This window comes from Nicotiana tomentosiformis, chromosome 1 (genome assembly GCF_000390325.3).
Source record: "Nicotiana tomentosiformis chromosome 1, ASM39032v3, whole genome shotgun sequence".
In the NCBI taxonomy this organism is placed as follows: domain Eukaryota; kingdom Viridiplantae; phylum Streptophyta; class Magnoliopsida; order Solanales; family Solanaceae; genus Nicotiana; species Nicotiana tomentosiformis.
Window position 1 is genome coordinate 30,351,703 of NC_090812.1, and position 22,547 is coordinate 30,374,249.

Genomic DNA, 22,547 nt, shown 5'->3' on the forward strand with positions numbered 1-22,547 from the left:
AAAGTATAGTATTTTGGGAAATACTTGTTCGGCCACCAGTATCAAATATTGAACTACAGTAATTGAAATCCTGGTAAAATATAGTAGAACTTGTTTGAGGCATATTTCAAGGGAACAATGGACACGACTCTACTTTTTTTCAAGTGAAATTCATGTTTGATTCTATATACTTCTTTTGCAACTTCAATTTTTGAATACTCGCTAAACAGTTCTTTTTAAGGTATTGGAATTGCGACCTAATAGTTACAGAATAGTGTAGTCAAAATAGGCCAAGTCGATAACCTTTTCTTCCTCTCTTGGTAGAAGGGCAGACTCAAGTTAACAGACAGACCGGATTCTTGTTTGGTTGATATGTCCGTCTATTCATGCTATAAAGATATGTTGGCCAAAAAGCCAACTGGTACGACGAACGGTTTTAAACATATCAAAAGCCTTTCCAACTATTCAAGGGTTCATTCTTCATTCAAATATGATTTTAAAAGTTTTTTTTGTATCAAAAATTTAGAAAAGAAAAACATCGTAAACGATCCCCAAGATCTGTTGCGGGCAGGAAGAATTAGATCCACGTAAAATGAGGTGGTTATTCTATCAGGGGTTTATATCAGATTCTATAAATCCCTGCCTTCCCATCTAAAGCACAACAAAGTAAAACAGCATTGGCATAACTTGGAAAAGCTTGCCTAAGTGTAAATTAAGCACCATAACTGAGATTTTCTACTTCTTTTGCAATCTGATTCGGGTGTCTACACTCTTCAATAGAACCTACTTGAAGCTATCACAAGGGAACTAAAATAGCTATATGTTCCATCTGCCTCCATGTTATCAAACTTGACTTCGATTCTTTTCAATCTAGTGTACTTGCCCCACCCCCCTTCTTCCCATCCCACTCCAGAGATTAGGGAAGAAAAGAAAAGGACCAACATGATTTCCGTGAAGAGCACCATATGTAGAACGATAAAAGACAAAGGGGGGGAGGCAGAGACATTAGAGTTGCACCAAACTTTCTTCACTGGTTTACGCTTGAAGTGCAATAACAAGTAAACCTGTACTCATCGTTAACTTTGTCTGGGAACACAGCAACAAGATGAAATTCCTTTCAAGTAAGGAGATATTCATCTTTAACTACCCTTTTCGCTCCCTTGACTTGTAGGAGATCTCGGATTCACATTTCCTCCCAATCTCCTGGCCGTGCGTTGGAGGGCTGCTAGTTTCTGGCGTTGCCTATGGCTTTTCCTTTGACTGCGTAGTAAAAGTAATTTTACAGTGATGAAGTATGATATAATTAAGCATGCAGACATTATCAACTTTCAAATACATTGATGATCACTCTAATGGACTAAGAATCAGTCCACATGATTATACGCTGGAACTTAGAAAGTAACAACTCACATTCTAAGACACATGCCACACCAGAGAGAGTTCATGAAACTTCAAATAAGATTCTCTTTATTTTATAATTACTAAAAAAGAGTGGCCTCGCCTGGTAAATAGAAGTCCTGCTGTAAGAACCATGCCTCCTACTGCCCAAGATATTCTCTCTTTAAATGTCATGTCCTCTACCCATTGTTTGAAATCTTCAACAAATCCAGAACTGTCCGTTTTCTCTTGCACCTTGGATTGTGAAGCCCTCCACGAATCAGCAATAAAATCCACACTAGACTTTCCGCCATAGCAAGAAACTTCTTCTGGATCATCAGACAAAGACTTCACAGAAAAACCTGCAACGCGGCAGAGCTCTGTCCCGTTAGAGATCCATTGGGATGCTCTACCACAAACAAAGTCGTTTACACCACAGGGTGCTAGAACCTGACATGTAACTTCTAATCAGATGCGAGATATGTCAATAACTGAGGCAGTACAAACATGATGAGAAAGTAATTGATGCTGTTGGCATTGAGCTCAATCAAAGGGGCCAAAAGCATCTTCATTGAGACACAGCCTGTATGATCCAAACTACAAATCATAACATCCAATGCAAGCTTCTTGTTTCGTGAATTTTGATACACCATTGCTGAATAACTCATCTGAAAAATCTGTTAACAAACTGAAGCTCAAACAAACCTGTGTCTTAGCATCCATGGAGAAGTACGCATTGGAGCAAGCTTGGTATACTTTGTTACAGAAAGAGGTGCATAAAACAGGGGGTCCTGCCTGCACACCAACACGTGGATCACAGATTGAACATTCTAACATTTCCCATAAGTGCAAGCACTCTTGGCTTGCCTCTCCAGTTGAAGCAAGCTTCCTAATGGATAACAAAGCAGGATGCGTCTGCGTTACATCGCAGCAAGTTTTTCCGCGAAATATCCTGCAGAGGTTCAACTCTCTTGGGCCCTTTTTTACTTTTCTTGGAGGTTTTCCTTCATTTGAAAATCGAGGAAAGCGACCACCAGGTGAAATGCAAACTCCATTATCTTTACCTGTATTTAAATGATTGGGTGACTCATTATTAGAAAAGTAGATGTTAGACCATAATGCCTTGAGCACTCCATTATCAAAGAAATTATTATCTTTTCACGAATCTACAATCAATCAAAATTTTGACAATATCCCTACACAACTATGCTTCAATCTCAAGCTAATTGGGGCCGGCTATACAAATCCTCATTATTCATCATCTCGCTCCATCTAGACCTGTCTCAATCCAATATTCAATAACTTAGACTTTCTACATGTGCTATAGACACATAAACTCTAAAAAGATAAAAAGACTCCTAGCGAGCATCTGCTTTAAAGTAAGTATTTTTTTAAACTTAATTCAAATTAATTGGTATCGCTATATGAATCTTTTTCTTTGATTGTGCCCTATTTCTTGCTAAGTCTGCATGGGTTCCAAAGGAGTCACCTATGAAACTTAACAGAGCATATTTTCAACAAGGTCCAAATATTCTTCTAGCCCATAGCCACAAAATGCTGCCTAGACAAAATATATCATCAATTCATAAATGTATAGAAGAGTTCAGAGAAAAATTAACAAATTATGCATGCTTTTCTCCTATGTTATAGCGAATAGTCTCATAAGGAAGTTTCTACGACAATTGACTTTTATGGTCAAAGAATGTTCTCATATCTGGATAAGGAAATGAGCAACTTCATATCTAGGTAAGGAAAGGAGTAACACTTCAAGAGTCTTAGAGTCCTTTTCTTTTGTGTCCTCATTGAGATCTTTGAGTCCTTAATAAACATAATGGAAAATACCCAAACATTGGAAAGTCTTAGAGTCTTAGAGTCAATTTGTCAAACGTACTATCAACCAAATTTTACTGCACTCAGCCCCAAAAAGTCCAGCACTTTCCAAAATGTGCAATCAACAATAAAGCCCTTAGAGCTGGCTGCAGGCATAAAAAAAGGCGGTGCATTTATGACTGTGTGTGATATATTTGCTCTTCAGGCTAGTCCAGTATTAACAATTTTCGTAGAAATCTCTTGGTAAACTGGAATTTAGAAGGTGAAGTAAAGAATAAAGCGAGTAGTGTTATAAGCATCATCCAGGTGAAAATAAAGAACCACTTTGGAAGCTAAAAAGCAGTTTTTGATCTTTCAGCATATTAACGCCCATGCTCACCCACTCCCTTTTCCCAAACCAAATGAAGTTCTGGCAACTTACATAACCCACTAGTGCTTCTTTCTTTCCCAGGACAGCCAAATTGCAGCACTTGTATTAGATAAGTTAGGTGATGCTGATATGTTTAGCCTCAAATTCCTGCCCAAAAAACCTCATTATTATCCATAATACAAGATGTGTGGGCATCTCTTAACATGCACATATACTTTTGGCATCCATTCCGACAAAAGGTCTTGAATGTTTCCTTTGCAAAGCTAAGCACTGTCTGTATTGATGCTTCTATAACAAGCGTCTTACCTAGAAACAGGACATGTGATTCATATTTCACCTAAATTCCCACTTAAAAGCAATCCAGTTAGCTGAAAATATAACTTCTAACTCGTAGAATGCGTTCGCAACCCCTCTTCTCTCTTCCCCCCCCCCCCCCAACCCCCACCCCTCAAAACCAAACAACATTTCTGGACATTGTGACAACTACCATTACCCATCTGACCCCATATGGTGGGAAATTACCCCTCTATGTGATGCACTTATCAGGTTTTTACACGACCTCTTTGACGCCAATAATGAATATCACATGATCTAGGACCACGATAACCACCACAAAACAATTCCAAACACTAGGCACTTCTTTTTAATTTACTAATAATCATATGAATTGCAGCTAAAGCTTGAATCTTGTGAGTTTGGTGGGTTTTGTAGATCACTCTACTGGTATGTCAGATGAGAAAAGAATTTACTAAGTTAACATTCTGATTTGTTTGCAAGGGTGAAAATTAATGTTCAGACATTTCACTTATTTGACTAACATACTCACATACTAAATCAAATCAAGCTCACACAGTTAACTATAGATTGAATTTGAGCAAGATACACTATGGGAGGCTCATTCAAGCTTGAGCCCCATATTCCAAAGTTCAGTTCTTGCGCCATGGCACTTATTAGAGGTGTACTATGAACAGCTCAACATGTAAATCCCAAGTAAACACTAAAAATACTAGAAAGATGAACAACAAAAAAGGAAAAAAAGAGTTTCTTTTGGAAAGAAAAGAGAAGCATTTAATATTTCACTTCATTGAAAAGAAAAAACATTTATCCTAGCACGAAATACTTGTTAAGAGTAAATCAGTGACTCATGGGGGCAAAATAAAAGGAGGAATCAGTGATAAGAGCGTCAAGATCAGGGGCGGAGCTACCCTTGTCCCCGGAGGAGCCAATTGACACATCTTAGCCGAAAAAATTGTATATATGCAATATGAATTCCCTTGGCTTTTTTGTGTGACTACTTTATATTTTGAATTTCCTTAGTGGAAATGCTGACTTCGCCACTTGTCAAAATCTTCTCTTCGAGAAACATTCGCACTCTACACTCTACTCAGCTAATACAATTACTGACTGATCCACCGCCTTAAATCGGAAGTAAATATATCCAAAATTTTACTAGGTTATCAAATGATTCCCAACCCGATATAGCACAATCGGCAAATTAACTGCCTAATTGCTACAAATTCAGATTTCCTTACCACAATCATTCATTAATGCCAGGTTTCCTTAGCTAGTAGATAACATTAAGTCAACCAAATAATCTGAACAAGATTTAAATTTAAAAAGGGGGTATATTAAAGGATTTTACAAAAGTTGATCAAGAAGGGGCTTGTTTGCACCTAGGGCTAGACTTGATGCTTGTGAACGAGCTATAAAGAGTAGAGATGGTACCTGAGACATACGGTAGCTGAAGGTAAACGGAGGTTGTGAGCAGCAGCATCAACGAGAAACGCAATTTCAATTCCATCCTTCATTGTACTTGTCTTCTCACTTCGCCAGTTTTTCCTGTTAAACAACCGCTTTCTTCCTTCCTATTTTCAATTAATCTTTTCCTTTTTATTTTTTGGTTTTATTATTATTATTATTATTATTATTGTTATTATTAATTTAGTTTAAGTTAACAAACAATAAAAAATATTTCAACAGTCAAGTTATTTATAACTTAATTACCGATAAGTCTTTATAATAAAATGATAAGTATGTATTTTATTAACTTACGAATAATAATAACTAATTTGTTATCATATGTTAAACTATAGGTACACCATCATTAAAAAAAATTGACAGTCTTTTTCAGTTGTATTTGTTTTAATCGAAAAATGTAGGAGTATTAAGTAAGAGAAAGAACTGCAATAAGTGTATAAAGAAATTTTTGTTATGAAATATAAGCAATTTAGTAAAACATGAATAAGAAATGGAGATATAGAGAAGAAAGAGATTTTCTTCTTCAATTGTGTGTATTTTTCTATCTATTACAAGGCCTTTATATAGGCATGAAAAGTGAAGAAAAATATGCCATTGAATATATTATTAAGCATTTGAGATGAAGATCATCGAGGAAGAGTATCCACCATAATTTAATTTTTCTTATAACACTCCACCTTGGATGTCCATAGATAATGTGACTCGTTAAAATCTTATTAGTCCTAGTGGAGGAAAAAGAGTACACGTGTTCATAAATACGCCTTTTGATTGCCTCGTTAAAAACCTTCGAGGAAAACCCAGTGGGACAAAACCTTATAAGGAAAAAAGAGTACAACGTGTATTAACTCCCCTGATGAGAGCATCAATTCACATCCTTGAGCCTTTGCATCCCAATCTTGTACACTAGTTTCTTGAAGGTTGACGTCGGTAGAGATTTGGTGAACAAATCAGTCATATTATTACTTGAACGAATCTGTTGCACATTGTTATCACCATTCTTTTGAAGATCATATGTGAAAAATAACTTTAGTAAAATATGCTTTGTCCTATCTCCTTTTATGAATCCTCCATTCAATTGGGCTATGAATGTTGCATTGTCTTCATACAAAATTGTGGGTAGTTTGTCACACTTCAAATCACATTTGTCTCTAATAAGATGTATTATAGACCTCAACCATACACATTCTCGACTTGCTTCATGAATAGCAATTATCTCAGCATGATTAGATGAAGTAGCCACGATTGATTGCTTAGTCGATCGCCAAGATATGACAGTGCCTCCACATATAAACACATAGCCTGTTTGAGATCGAGTCTTGTATGGGTCAGATAAATACCTAGCATCGGCATAACCAACAAGATCGGGACTGCAATCATTGCCATAAAATAATCCCATATCGATAGTTCCTTTTAGATATCGCAATATGTGTTTGATTCCACTCCAATGTCTCCTTATAGGAGCAGAGCTATATCTTGCTAAGACATTAACTGAAAAAGTTATGCCAGGCCTTGTAGTGTTAGCAAGATACATTGGTGCACCAATTGCACTAAGATATGGTATTTCAGGACCAAGAATCTCTTCATTCTTTTCTTGAGGTCAGAACAGGTACTTATTCACATCAAGTGATCAAACAATCATCGGAGTACTTAATGGATGTGCTCCATCCATATAAAACTATTTTAATACCTTTTCTATCTAGGTAGATTGATGAACAAAAGTCCTGTTTGCCAAATGTTCAATTTGCAAACCAAGACATAACTTTGTCTTTCCGAGATCTTTCATCTCGAATTCCTTCTTTAAATAATCAATTGTCTTTTGGAGTTCTGTAAGAGTTCCAATAAGGTTTATGTCATCAACATATACAGCAAGTACAACAAACTTTGATGTTATTTTCTTTATAAAAACACATAGACAAATGGCATCATTTATATAACATTCCTTTAATAAATACTCATTAAGGCGATTATACCACATTCTTTCTGATTACTTTAGACCATACAAAGATCTTTACAATTTGATTTAAAATATTTCCCAGGACTTTGAATTATGTGCGTCAGGCATTTTAAATCCCTCGGAAATTTTCATGTATATCTCATTATCAAATAAGTCGTAAAGGTAGGTTGTAATCACATCCATTAAATGCATGTCAAGTTTTTTATGGACAACAAAACTAATGAGATAACGGAACGTTATAGCATCCATAACAGGAGAATACGTCTTTTCAAAATTGATACCAGGCCTTTGTGAAAATCCTTGCGCAACAAGGCGTGCCTTGTATCTTTGTACCTATAAAGACCCATTTATAGCCAACACACTTAACAGTATTATGTGTTTGGACTACATACCCAAAAACTTCACGTTTCGCAAGTGAAGTTAATTCTGCCTGGATAGCGTCTTTCTATTTTGGCCAATCATTTCTCTGTCTACATTCATCGACATATTTTGGTTCAAGATCCTCATTTTGTTGCATTATTTCAATAGCATTATAAGCAAAAATGCTATCAATAACAATATTATCTTGGTTCCATCTTTTTTCTTTTGAGACATAACTTATTGAAATCTCTCTATTCTCATCATTTTCAGGTACCTGAACCTCCCTTGAGGTTTTATCATTTATTATGTCTTTGTGCTCTTCTTGAGTCACTACCTCCGTATTATGATCACTTTGATCATTTGCTCCTTTTCTTTTTTGAGGATTTTTATCCTAAGAACCGATTGGTGTATCACGTTTCAATAGTGGTTTAAACTCATTTGCTTTAATTGATTGTCCTACCGGGATATCAACTCGAATTGGAGCATTAGCAGCTGGAATATGTGACTTAGTCACCCTTGGTAGGTTAGTGAATGTATCTGGCAGTTGATTTATAATATTTTACAAATGAATTATCTTTTGAACCTCTTGTTCACATTGATTTGTTTGAGGATTTAAATGAGATAGTGATAATACATTCCAATCTATCTCTTTTCTCAGTTGCTTATTTTTTCCCCCTAATGTAGGGTATAATGATTCATCAAAATGACAATCAGAAAATCTTACCGTAAATAAATCTCCAGTCATAGGCTCCAGATATTTTATAATAGAAGGAGATTCATACCCAACATATATCCCTAACCTTGTTTTGGGGACTCATCTTTATGCGTTGTGGTGAAGCAACTGGAACATATACCGTGCAACCAAAGATTCTAAAATGGGAAATATCTGGCTCCTCACCAAAAGCCAATTGCAATGGGGAGAATTTATGATAACTTGTGGGCCTTATCCGCACAAATGTTGCTGCATGCAAAATAGCATGACCTCATACTGAAATGAGGAGTTTTGTTCTCATAAGCATTGGTATAGCAATTAATTGGAGGCGTTTGATCAATGATTCCGCCAGACCATTTTGTGTATGAACATGAGCAACCAGATGCTCAATTGTTATCCCAGTTGATATACAATAATCAGTAAAGGCCTGAGATGTAAACTCACCAGCATTATCAAGACGGATTGTCTTAATTGTATAATCTGGAAATTGTGCTCTTAGTTTATTATTTGAGCCAATAATCTCGCAAATGCCATATTGCTAGTTGATAATAAGCACACATGTGACCATCTTGTAGATACATCTATCAAAACTATATAATATATGAATGGTCCACATGGAGGGTGAATGGGCCCATATATATCACCCTGTATATGTTTCAGAAATATAGGGGATTCCATCCTAACTTTAATAGTTGATGGTCTAATAATTAATTTGCCTTGAGAACATGCAGCATAAGAGAAATCCTTAAATTGAAGAATCTTTTGGTTCTTCATTGAATGTCCATGTGAATTCTCAATTATTTTACGCATCAAAGTAGAACCAGGATGACCCAACCGGTCATGCCAAATAATAAAATTATCTTGATTAGTAAACTTTTCATTTACTAGGGCATGCGTTTCAATCCTGCTAATACTTGTGTAATATAAGCCGGAGGAAAGAGCGGGTAACATTTCAAGCACATATTTCTTACCCGACTTTATTGTAGTAATATAAAGATATTCAATCTTTTCATTATTTGTAGTCTGAATGTGATATCCATTTTGACGAATATCTTTAAAACTTAGTAAATTCTTTGAGACTTACTACAATATAATGCTTCATTAATAGCCAAATTTGTTCCTCTGAATAGTAATAAATTTGCTCTTCCTGAGCCTTCAATTAGTTTTGTACTACCAGATATTGTATTAACATTGACTTCTTTCATCACCAAATAAGAGAAATATCTCGTATCTCTTAAAATAGTATGTATTGTAGCACTATCCAAAAGACATATATCATCTTTATTGATCTTGGATCTAACTGAAGACTGGGTAATTTTTATATTCTTCATAAATAAACAAAAAATACATCATAAGAAATACGAAAGACTAGAAATAAAAGAAACATTAGAAATTACACGAGGAATGTTAAAACTAGCATATATGATGATTTAGGAAAGTACACTAAGAAGAACAAACTACATAAAGACATAATATGAAAATAACAACTTTTCTTAAAGCTTTATTCCCCAGTAAGATAATCACTTCTTCGGTCAATATCCTCAAAGAAGTCTCCATCTCCTAAATGAGTATTATTTGTAAGGCCTCCAAAATCATCATCTTTATATGCAAGATTTGCCTCAGCATCATCATATTTGTTTGAGCGACCTGATTTATCATCATTATTTTGAAAAGTCAAGTGTGCCTCCACATTGTTATCTTTTCTTTTATTGGATGTTTGATAAAGTTTGACAAAATGGTCAGGTGTACGACAAACACGTGCCCAATGACCTTTCATACCACACCTGTGACAAATATTAACTCTGCCTTGTAAAGGATTATTTTGAGGATCCTTATTGTTCTCTTGTTTATTTTCACTATGATGGCGATAATTATTTCGTCCCTCTCCATGTCCATGTCCATGTCCACGTCCAGGACTATGGCCACGGCCACGACCACGATAATGATTTTGTCTTCTTTCAGACTTTTGAGTAGCTGCTATCATATTCACTTCGAAAAATGGTGCAGATCCCGAGGGACGTGCTTCATAATTTTTCATTAAAAGGGTATTATGTTGCTCAGCCACCAGGAGGCATGAGATTAATTCAGAATATTTTTTTAAACCCTTTTCACGGTATTGTTGCTGCAATACCATATTTGAGGCATGAAAAGTAGAAAGAGTCTTTTCTATTAAATCCTCATCATTCACAATTTTTTCACATAATTTAAGTTGGGAAGTTATCCTAAATACAACAGAATTATATTCACTTACAGTTTTAAAATCTTGTAACCGTAAGTGAATCCATTCATATCGAGCTCTTAGCAATATCGTTGCCTTAAGATGGTCATATCGTTCCTTTAAATTGATCCATAATTCAAATGGATCTTTTAGGGTTAAATATTCAATCTTTAACTCTTCATCGAGATGACGACGAAGGGAAATCATAGCCTTTGCTTTATCCTGGCTTGATATTTTATTTCCTTGTATAATAGTACTTTCAAGAGCTTTTGCAGCAAGGTGAATTTTAGCATCAAGGACCCATGATAAATAATGCTTTTCGGAGATGTTAAGTGCTACAAATTTAAGCTTTGATAAATTCGACATAATGAATCATTAAAAAAATAGATAAATTAGAAGCAATTTGGATAATTATGAAACAAGAAAAATAAAATAAAAATAAAAATAAGTCATGTAATATGGTATTCATATTTATATAAACAGAACTAAATAAATTTTTGAATCAATAAAATTAACCGAAAATTTCTGTGGCAGATTCTTAATTGAATTGAGAGAAAAACAAACAAAAAAAGAGGTAAAGCTCAGCTGTAATTATGGCAAAGTCTTGCTACGGAATGATTTGATATACGTATTCTATATTTTCTTATAATATCTTAATAACAATTTTAAAATGATCTTACAATCTAAATATTACATCTGTATATATTTTAAAATTTTGAATAAAATGCCAATATATAATTATTTTAAAACTTGTTGGCAGTATACTTAAAAAAATAACTGTATAGTGTCTTAAACCACAAATTATATGGATGCATCATTTTTATGTGGTTACCAGAATAACTAAGTCCATGTAATAGAGTTTACATAAGCATAGAATTGATTGGTTAAAAATATTTAAAGAATGGTAACATCTAAATTAATTGGTATATGTGCAGATTAACAATCAACCTTGGGAAAAAGAAAATTCTTTAGACGTAATAACAATGCTATGACAACTTTAAAAGAAACATACCAGATAGCAGAGTGGTGGTACCTAGTGTGTGCCAGATCAGATTTGAGTAGAAGCTAATTCGTGCTGATAACGTGCTATGAAATAACAGCAATTTAGTAAAACATGAACAAGAAATAAAGATAGAGAGAAGGAAGAGATTTTCTTTTTTAATTGTGTGTATTTTTCTATCTATTACAAGGGCTTTATATAGGCATGAAAAGTAAAGAAAAATATGTCAATATGTCAAACATTTGAGATTAAGATCATGGAGGAAGAGTAGACATCCACCGTAATTTGATTTTTCTTATAACAATTTTAAATATGATAGTGTATATAACTTTTTTCTGTGTTATTCTACCAACGAAATGTTGGGATTGTAAGCTTGTATAGATTAAAGAGGGTGAATGAAAAATGGAGGAAAAATAAAATATTTGAGTTTCCCTCCTTGACAAAGGGACATTGTCCCATATTGGAGGAAGAAAAGATTTTTTATGGGTATATACATAATTGCTCTTCTTCTAGCTCTTAAAGAGTTAAGAAGAAGGCAAGCCTCGCGCTGTCGTCGTCGTCGCTCGGCTTCGGCTTCGGCTTCGGCTTCGGCTTCGGATTCGGATTCGGATTTGGATTTGTTCAAAGATTGATTGATTAATTTTTTTGAACAAAATTCCTTTCAATTATTTAATTAATTAAAATTCAAGCCTCGAATTAATTAAGAAGAAGAAGGCAAGCCTCGCGCCGTCATCGTCGTCGCTCGCTCGGCTTCGGCTTCGGATACGGATTCGGATTTGGATTTGGTCAAAGATCGATTGATTGATTAATATTTTTGGACAAAATTTCTTTTAATTATTTAATTAATTAATTAAATAATTAACAAAAAAATTCAATCCGGAATAACCCATGACCCACGACCCGGTCCGGTCAGGCCCGTTTTCTTTTTCGGATTATTTTAAATCCATTTTCCCGCAATATTTCAAACAACTTGTGCCAACAGCCATGGTTGTTTCTGAAAGGTTGCAAACCTTTTCAGATACAATGCCAGCAACTCTATAAATAGAGTTTGAATCCCAGAATCTTTCCTTACGAAATTTTCTGATCTTCTTCTTCTTCTTCTTCTGCACGAAATTTTTCAGTGTGTTTTACAGCTTTCGAGTGGCTCGCTATTCACCGGCGTTTTTGTACCAACACTCCGGTGAGTTAAATCGATCTATCCCGGGAGGATATATTCCAGCACCTCCGGTACTTGAGGGAAATAATTTTCTTAAGGACACACTGTGTATTCAGTGGGCTCGATTTATTCTTATACTGTTTTTCCAGAATTTATTTCGTTAAACAAGTATTACTAACTTTCTGTTTTGTTTATATATTTCAGAAATTTTAATTGTTTATTACAGCAATACAAATTTATAACAATCTTAAGAAAATTAATTTATTCTGTATTTTGTTTGTGGAGATTAAAACCTGTGTGATTTTCTACTCCTTCTGAATTTAACTATTCTGATTTGAAGATATAAAAACTTCATCAGAATATTGAAATTCAGAAAACGATTTGAAGAACATAAAAATTTCATCGTTTTCTGTGAAACAGTATATAAAAAACTTCGGTTTTATTTATTATACATACTGTTTGTTGTTAATAATAGTATTATTTACTGTTCTGGTTTTGCCATTAATTGAACTCTTCTGTTGTTTACAGTGAGAAATGGCAATTGATAACGGAAATTCTTCTGCGACTGTTGCAGCAACGACGATAGCCTCGTCAAGCCGGACTGTTGTTCCACCTGTAGAGAAATCAGGGAAATTTTTCGGAGCCAACTTCAAAGGATGGCAGCAAAGGGTGTTCTTCTGGCTTACCACACTTGGTATGCAGAAATTCACTAGTGAAGAACCTCCAGTGCCTGCTGCGGACATGCCGGACAACAAAAAATTTATGATTGTTGAGGCATGGAAGCAGGCAAATTTTCTTTACAAATGCTATATCTTAAGCGCTTTAGAGGATGACTTGTACAATGTGTACAGTGCGATGAATACTTTGAAAGAATTATGGGACGCACTTGAGAAGAAGTACAAAACTGAAGATGCATGCTTGAAGAAGTTCGTGGTTGCCAAGTTTCTAGACTATAAAATGATAGACAACAAAACTGTTGGAACCCAAGTTCAGGAGCTTCAACTTATTTTTCATGACCTTATTGTTGAAGGTATGGTCGTGGATGAAGCATTTTAAGTGGCTGCAATGATTGAAAAATTGCCTCATTCGTGGAGAGATTTCAAGAACTATCTTAAGCACAAGCGCAAAGAAATGAAGTTGGAAGATCTTGTGATTCGTCTCAAGATTGAGGAAGACAACAAAACAGCCGAGAAGAAATCTCGTGAAAATTCAACGATCATGGGAGCTAATATCGTTGAGGAGACTGCTCCAAAAAGTAAGAAGAGAAAGAGGTCTTCTGGACAGACTAAGGAGCAGAACAAAAAGAAATTCAAGGGCAGCTGCTATAATTATAGAAAAACCGGTCACAAAGCCCCTGATTGTCCTCTCCCGAAAAAGTATAAGAAGAAGGGACAGGCCAACATAGTGGAGAAGAATGATGACATTGATGATCTGTGTGCAATGCTTTCGGAATGCAACCTAGTTGAAAATCCGAAGGAGTGATGGATTGACTCTGGAGCCGCTCGACATGTTTGTGATGTCAAGGAAGTATTTGCGACTTACTCTACTGTTGGTCCCGAAGAAGAGCTTTCCATGGGAAATACTGCAACAACCAAGATTAAAAGTTATGGGAAGATATTCCTGAAGATGACTTCCGGCAAGGTGTTAACGCTCAACAACGTTCTTCATGTTCCTACTATTAGGAAGAATTTAATTTCTACTTCTTTGCTCGTTAAGAATGGATTCAAATGTATATTTGTTTCTGATAAAGTTGTTGTAAGCAAGAATGAAATGTATGTTGGAAAGGGTTACCTCACAGAGGGCCTCTTCAAACTAAATGTAATGGTTGTTGACAGTATGAATAAAATTTCAGCTTCTTCTTATTTATTGGAGTCAAATGATTTATGGCATATTCGTTTAGGATATGTCAATTACAAAACCTTGCGGAAGTTAATTAATTTAAAAGTATTGCCTAAATTCGAGTGTAATAAATTAAAATATCAAATATGTATTGAGTCTACGTTTGTAAAACATCCTTATAAGTCTATTGAAAGGAATTCAAATCTTTTAGACTTAATTCATACTGATATTTGTGATATGAAGTCGACACCATCTCGAGGTGGGAAAAAGTATTTTATTACTTTTATTGACGATTGCACTCGATATTATTATGTTTATTTGCTTAATAGTAATTATGAAGCAATTGAAGCATTTAAGCAATACAAGAATGAAGTGGAGAATCAATTGAATAAAAAGATCAAAATGATTAGAAGTGATAGGGGTTGAGAATATGAATTTCCATTTACAAAAATATGTTCGGAATATGGAATTATCCATCAAACTACTGCACCTTACACACCTCAATCCAATGGAATTGCGGAAAGGAAAAATCGAACATTAAAGGAAATGATAAATTCTTTATTAATAAGTTCTGGATTACCGCAGAGTTTGTGGGGCGAAGCTATCCTTACAGCTAACCGAATACTCAACAGAGTACCCCACAACAAAACGCAATCTATTCCATCTGAAAAATGAAAAGGAAGAAAATCCAACTTGAAATATTTTAAAGTGTGGGGGTGTTTAGTAAAGGTACAAGTTCCTTTACCTAAAAGAGTTAAAATAGGACCAAAAACTATTGATTGCATTTTCATTGGATATGCTACAAACAGTAAAGCATGTCGGTTTTTGGTTCATAAATCCGATAATCCCAAAATTCACGTTAATACGGTAATGGAATCAGATAATGCTGAATTCTTTGAAAGTATCTATCCGTATAAAACTGAATGTGAGTCATTAAGTGAAAGACCTAAACGACCTCGGGAAGAACCAAAGGAAAATACTCCAAGTATAGAAGATCCAAGGCGTAGCAAACGTCAAAGAACATCTACTTCCTTTGGACTAGATTTTGTGACATTCTTGCTTAAAAATGAGCCTCAAACTTTTAAAGCAGCTATGTCATCTTCTGATTCAGCATTTTGGAAAGAGGCAGTCAATAGTGAGATTTAATCAATTTTGGATAACCATACATGAGAATTGGTAGATCTTCCTACGGGAAATAAGCCTTTAGGTTCGAAATGGATCTTTAAACAGAAAGTGAAAGCTGATGGAACTATTGACAAATATAAGGCAAGACTTGTTGTCAAAGGTTATAGACAAAAGGAAGGCCTTGATTACTTTGACACTTACTCGCCAGTAATGAGGATAGCATCTATTAGGGTGTTAGTGACACTAGCGGCCGTGTATGGTCTTGAAATCCATCAAATGGATGTTAAAACAGCTTTCTTAAATGGATAATTAGAGGAAGAGATTTACATGGAACAACCTGAGGGTTTTGTGGTTCCTAGTAAAGAAAAGAAAGTGTGCAAACTTGTTAAGTCGCTTTATGGACTTAAACAAGCACCTAAACAATGGCATGCCAAATTTGACCAAACAATGTTGGCAAGTGGGTTTAAAATCAACGAGTGCGACAAATGTGTTTACATTAAAAATACTCCAGGTCATGAAATCATTGTTTGTTTATATGTTGATGACATGTTGATAATGAGCAAAAACATGGCAGATATAAATGCTACTAAGCGCATGTTGGCTAGCAAATTCGATATGAAAGACTTAGGAGTTGCTGATGTGATCTTAGGAATCAGAATTCACAAGACTCCACAAGGTCTAGCATTATCTCAGTCTCACTACATTGAAAAGGTACTTGACAAGTTCACATATTTAAATTTCAAAATTGCCAAGACTCCAATTGACGTGAGGTATGCACTTCAAAAGAATGAAGGTGAAAGTGACTCACAACTCGACTATGCAAGAGTATTGGGAAGTTTGATGTATATCATGAATTGTACGCGACCAGATATAGCATATGCTATTAGTAAACTGAGTCGGTTTACAAGTAATCCCAATCACATACATTGGACGGCAATGAAACGAGTTTTGGGGTATCTCAAACATACCCAAAATTACGCTTTACATTATAACAAATATCCCTCCGTGATCGAGGGATATAGTTATGCAACTTGGATCACTGGATCATCTGAAGTTAAATCCACGAGTGGATATATTTTCACAATTGGGGGTGGAGCAGTGTCTTGGAAATCATCCAAACAAACATGCATCGCCCGTTCTACAATGGAATCTGAATTCATAGCTTTAGATAAGGCCGGTGAAGAAGCTGAATGGCTCCGAAATTTCTTGGAAGATATTTCATTTTGGCCCAAACCTTTGGCACCTATTTGTATACATTGTGATAGTCAAGCGGCAATAGGCAGGGCAGGGAGCGTTATGTATAACGGAAAATCTCGTCATATACGACGGAGACACAATACCGTTAGACAACTACTCTCTAGTGGTGTTATCATAATTGACTATGTAAAGTCAAGAGATAATGTGTCGGATCTACTTATAAAAGGCCTATCTAGAGAGGCAGTTGAAAGATCATTAAAGGGAATGAGGTTAAGGTCTAGGACAAGTCATCATGGCGGTAACTCTACCTAGCATACTGGAGATCCCACGAGCTAGGTTCAAAGAGATAAAACAAAGTTATGAATGATGATTCAACATTGTCAAATAACTCAACCCATTCTCGTGATGAAGACAATGTTCAGAAATCGAGGTAAAGTATTAAGGCTTTTTGATGAGTCAACAAAGCTTAAAGATTTTTTAATGATTTGCTAAGTCTGGCAGGATATGACCAGATAGTGTGTCTATAGGATTACACATTTAGAAATCACCTATGTGAGTGTGAAGTGTAAGCCGCTTCAAGGAGAATGAAAGTAAAGGCCCATTCTCTAAGCACTCATGAAACCAGGCAGTGTTCATGGCTGAAGCGAACACAATCGTGAGTGTGAGCACCTAATTTTTTACCATATTTAAAGTTTCCGTAACCTTTTAGTATGTAGATATATTTTAAATTTAATATACATATTTTGCACTTATTTGACATTTTATAGATTTTATTTGAGATAATTAAAAATGATAAAAAGATTCATATTAAGAAAAGTACTTTGTTTTGATTTGCAAAAAAAATAAAAAGTAAAAAAGAAAAATCAAGAAAGAATGGAGGGAAATACGCCTCTCTTCCTCATTAGTTATAAAGTCACATGCACATTCTTCTCATTTGGTTTTTAAGAAAAGGAAGTTTGATTATTTAATAAAAGAAGATTCTTTAAATGTGGACCCCACCTCACAATTGGACAAAAATGGGCTAACAAACTCTCATGCACAATTGAAATTTATAATCACACACACGCCACATGACAAGGAGAAATAAGAAATATTCCTTTAGTAGGGACTCCACACAGACTCTTATCTCAGTATTTTCTTGGCCAACAATTCATACTCCTACTGCATATATATACACACACGAAAAATAGAGGGACGGGTGGGTGAGAGCAAATTGGGGAGAACATATCTGGGAAAACAAAAAGGGAAGTGGGAGAAGGGAAAAAAAAGATCTAAAAGAGAGAACGATTGGAGAGCTCAAAAACCAAGCAGTGCCTTCTTCTTCTTCTCCGGGCGAGCAACAACAGTAGATCTCTCTTCCTTCTTCCTTGCTTGGTTTCACCTTCACTGTGAGATCGACATGAAAAGCACATGCATAGAACTCCATTAAAGCCAGCTCTTCTCCTCCAAAAAAAAAACCACCATATATCACCCCAAACTTCAGCTCTAAAACCCGGCAAAACCTGCCATGAAACAGCTCGAGTTTAGCTCCTAAAACAGTTCAAAGAAGCAATGAAAATACCGCTGCTTCAGGCGACGAAAAATGCAGCAGCTGCCGCTCATCTTCTCCTTCAAAAAACCGACCTCAAACCACCTGTAAACCAACCGAAAACACAAACTCAACAGTTGGCTTCCACCACTGTTAAAACGCAGTCGAAGTTTGAGCTCTGAAAGTCCGTTCTAGTTAGAAGTTTTCCGGTTGAGGTCCTGTTTGTGTTTTCGGTTCCGATGCTGTTGTTCGGTTTCTGTTTTCTTAGATCAATGGTTATTTCTATTGTACAAAGCTTGGCTTGGATTTCTCTTTATTAATACATTAAATATGGTTTTCCACCGGTGAAGGTCCGTTCCCTTTTATCTTGTCATTTTATTAAGTTGTCATCAATATGCTGCAATAGAAGAACATGAATCCGTAGTCCTTACTGCTTTATTTTCATTATTTAGTTTTGTCTTGTTATCTATTTTTTCTTAGTTATGTTATTTACTTTGCATATAATCTGTTTGTTTAAAGTGCTCAATGGTGAATCTTTTTTTTATTTTTTTTATTTTTTTGGTTTAGTCCTGATTTGCGAAATATTAGTTTAATTTGTATCATGTCATTCTTATGTTGTAGATTAGAGGTATGCTTAGAAGTTTAGAATAATATGACATGGGTTTGATGAAATGAGCCACAGGGAAATGGGTTTAACGTTGGGCCGTCGGGTGGTTTTGAAATATAGTATTTGGACTTTGATTTAAAACTAGGAAGATTTGGACCCTATAACAAGGTGTTGGGCTTCAGTTGTTGGGCCGTGGAATAGTTATAATTTGTCACTTGCTATTAATAGTTAAATCATACATTTCTTCCACAATGCCCATTCCATAAATTTGGCCTCACAATCAATCTCAAGTTAGTTTAGGAACAATTATGAACACTCGTTAGATATGTTTTAGGCGCGATTAATAATAAATCATCGTGACTATGGGTACGGTTCCCGTGGCATAGTCATGATACGCAATCCCAATTCGAGTGTGCGTTTCACGTGACTCGACCACAACTTCAAACAATAATAAAAATAAGCATGTTGTAAATCGCGGGTGCATTTCATGTGGCGCGGTTTGCGGTATGTGTCAAAACGACAAGTGTACGACATCATGACTTGTTCCAGAAATAATTTCATAAATAATTAAAAGCGATTAAAAAGTAAAAATGCACAATAGACTTTAAATATATAATAAATCAAATAATTAGGCCAAGTATTGATTGTTAAGCGACTGTGCTAAAACCACGAAACTCGGGAGTGCTTCACACCTTCTCCCGGGTTAACAGAATTCCTTACCCGGTCTTCTGTATTCGCGGACCATAAAATAGAGTCAATTTTCTCGATTTGGGATTTAAAATACATCGGTGACTTGGGACACCATAAATTATTCCAAGTGGCGACTCTGAAATAAATAAATAATCCCATTTCGATTAATGTCACTTAAATTGGAAAAACTCCCCTATCCCTATCGCCCCATCGGGAAAAAGGAGGTGTGATAGCTCTGGCGACTCTGCTGGGGATCGAACCCAGAATCTCTGGTTCAGGGTTCAGAATTCGAGCTTAGATGACTGTTATACTTGGCTTTTACTTATTATCTGATTTTTACGTGTTTGAGCCTAATGTGCTAAATGCCTCTTTTTACCGCTTTGATATTGTTTGGACTGTATATAAACTGTCACGAAACCCTTCTTCTCTCTAAATCTTCTGGGAAGTGCACGCTGGCGTGACTTCTTTTCTGTTAGTGTCATATCCTAATTTAGAACGAGGATCGGATCAGTTACAAAGCCGGATGGCCTTTTGGTTACCGGTACGTTGCCCCCCCCGGCTCCCCGGCTCGAGTTGTCCGCTCGGGTAAGCCAGGTCTAGAACAATACACTTCAGGATTCAAACTTAGAATAACATAGCCTCATGCTGGATCCCTAGTAGGAACGTTTGTCTGCATCACGTGTATTTGACCTTAGGGACTCAACACAGGGGTTGGGTCCGTCTAGGAGAGGTGTACCCAAAAATTAAAAGACCATCCTGATGCATTTTACGTGCTACTTGTGTTTTTATTTGCTTCGGCTTGTATGTTGATCGGCTTCTAGAATAGGAAAAGAAAATCAAGAAAAAAAAATAAGAGTGAGGTAGGTATTTGAAACATTTCGCAACTCTGTGGAAATTTTGAAAAAAAAGAAGAGAGAAAATAAGCCAATGCTTTCAAAAGTCATTGTTTCCCTTGTTCCGTCAAAACTGGCAGTGAGATACGTAGGCAAACCTAATCGGTTCCGGCCCCCAATTTTCAAAAATCTAAAAATATTTTCCTTTATTTCCTTCTTTAGAAAGTCTTTCTTTGAGACCCCATTTTTAAAAATCCAAAAATATTTCCTTTAATTCCTTCTTTTAGGAGTCTTTTTTTAAAGAAAATCCCAAACAAATAAAAGATTAAAAAATAATTTTAAACCAAAAAAAAATATTTTATTTGTAGGAGTCTTTCATTAGAAAAAGAAAACAAATGAAATTAAAATCCAAAAAAAAATATTTTCTACCTTTTTTTTAGAAAGACTTTCTCCCAAAAAATTCAAAAAAAAATAAAAATCAAAAGCCAAAAAATATTTTTCTTTCTTATATAGAAGTCCTATCGGAAAAAAAATTAGAAAAAATAATCAAATTCCAAAAATATTTTCTTTCTTCTTTATAAGTCTTTCTTTCGGAAATTAAAAAGAAAAAATCAAAATCCAAAAAGAGTTCGTTTATTTACCTTATTTCTGATCCTTCCAAACTACGCACGATCTGATTCATGTTCCCACATGATACGTAGGCAACTCACATCAGGTTCGATCTACCAAAAAAATAAATAAATGTAAAAATAAAATAAAAATGATGATTATAATAAGGACCGACTGAGTCCATTCTAACGTGTCTCTTGTTTTGAATCATAGAAAAAGTTTGAGGTGGTCGGTTTGTGGTAAGTTGGCAACACAATATCCAAGGGAAAAATGCCATTGACAACTGGCATCGAAGCTGTTACAAGTGCTCAAGAGACTCAGGGTCAGTGGGTTCTACATGAGTCTACTGTGGTTGAGGAAAATAGAGTACTGAAGCAGCAAATGACTGAAATGTGTCAAGCATGGGCCAATGGCCAAGGACCGCCTTTTTCTATTCATGGTTTCCTAGAGTTCACATCCATTTCGACTACTACCATTCCGGTCTCATTGCCCGATCAATCCTATCCACCTGGGTTTAGTCTTTATCCCAACTGTATGACTACAACTGAAACTTCTTTTGCGCGCTCCCAAAGTGTGCCATTGACAACCAATCAGACAACCACTATTGTTATACCTGTCTTCACCATCCCACAACCGACGGTGGTGCAAAAGAAAACTCACGAGTCACAATTTGCTACCCAACAAGAATAATACCATTCTCCTGAGTACCACTCGTACCTATTCGATCTTCCTGCAAAGATTGAGAATCCTGCCCGTAAGATGGCACAGGAAGAAATGACCCAAAGAATGAAAAGCTTAGAACAACAGTTGAAAAATATACAAGGGTTGGCAGGTAAGAAGAGTGTTGCCTTTAAGGATCTCTGTATATTCCCCGATGTTCGTTTGCCACTTGGTTTCAAGATCCCCAAATTTGAAAAGTATGATGGACACGGCGACCCCATAGCTCACTTGAAAAGGTATTGCAATCAGCTAAGAGGTGCGGGAAGAAATGAAGAATTGCTAATGGCTTATTTTGGGGAAAGCTTGACAGGGGTGGCCTCTGAATGATTTATTGATCAAGACACCTCTCACTGGCATGTCTGGGATGACATGGCTCGGGCCTTCATCAGACAATTCCAGTACAATATCGACATCGCCCTAGACCGCAATTCCCTTTCTAACTTGAAGAAGAAATCGACTGAAAGCTTCAGGGAATATGCCATTAAATGGAGAGAGCAAGAAACTAGAGTTAAGCCACCCATGGATGACCACGAGCTAATCATTGTCTTCCTTCAGGCTCAAGAGCCAGATTATTTTCAAAACATGATGTCTGCAGTTGGCAAATCCTTCTTGGAAGCAATCAAAATTGGGGAAATGGTTGAGAATGGCCTTAAGACAGGCAAAATTATAAGTCAAGCAGTTCTCA

The 22,547-nt window shown here is 35.8% G+C and overlaps 2 protein-coding genes across 2 annotated transcripts; both read right to left on the reverse strand.

Annotated features, from left to right (window-relative positions):
- Positions 1–931: 931 nt before the first annotated feature.
- LOC104086972 (folate-binding protein 1-like) lies at positions 932–5,417 on the reverse strand. The gene is made up of 4 exons (XM_009591339.4): positions 5,282–5,417; positions 2,062–2,420; positions 1,481–1,806; positions 932–1,239 (listed from the first exon to the last, which is right to left on the reverse strand). The coding sequence occupies exons 1-4, from the start codon at positions 5,355–5,357 to the stop codon at positions 1,119–1,121; spliced, it is 882 nt and encodes a 293-aa protein (XP_009589634.2). The 5' UTR covers positions 5,358–5,417; the 3' UTR covers positions 932–1,118.
- Positions 5,418–9,841: 4,424 nt separating this feature from the next.
- On the reverse strand, positions 9,842–10,924 carry LOC138905185 (uncharacterized). Its single transcript, XM_070193692.1, has one exon. It carries the CDS (start codon positions 10,922–10,924, stop codon positions 9,842–9,844), a length of 1,083 nt encoding a protein of 360 aa, XP_070049793.1.
- Between the last annotated feature and the right edge of the window lie 11,623 nt (positions 10,925–22,547).

What these genes read in the sequence shown, in the direction of transcription:
- LOC104086972 (XM_009591339.4), bottom strand. Translation starts at nt 5,357, where the DNA reads ATGGAATTGAAATTGCGTTTCTCGTTGATGCTGCTGCTCACAACCTCC. An exon ending in CCATGGATGCTAAGACACAG is followed by an intron (nt 1,807 to 2,061) that starts GTTTGTTTGAGC and finishes GTTACATGTCAG; the next exon opens with GTTCTAGCACCCTGTGGTGT. An exon ending in GCAGGACTTCTATTTACCAG is followed by an intron (nt 1,240 to 1,480) that starts GCGAGGCCACTC and finishes TTTACTACGCAG; the next exon opens with TCAAAGGAAAAGCCATAGGC.
- LOC138905185 (XM_070193692.1), bottom strand. Translation starts at nt 10,924, where the DNA reads ATGTCGAATTTATCAAAGCTTAAATTTGTAGCACTTAACATCTCCGAA.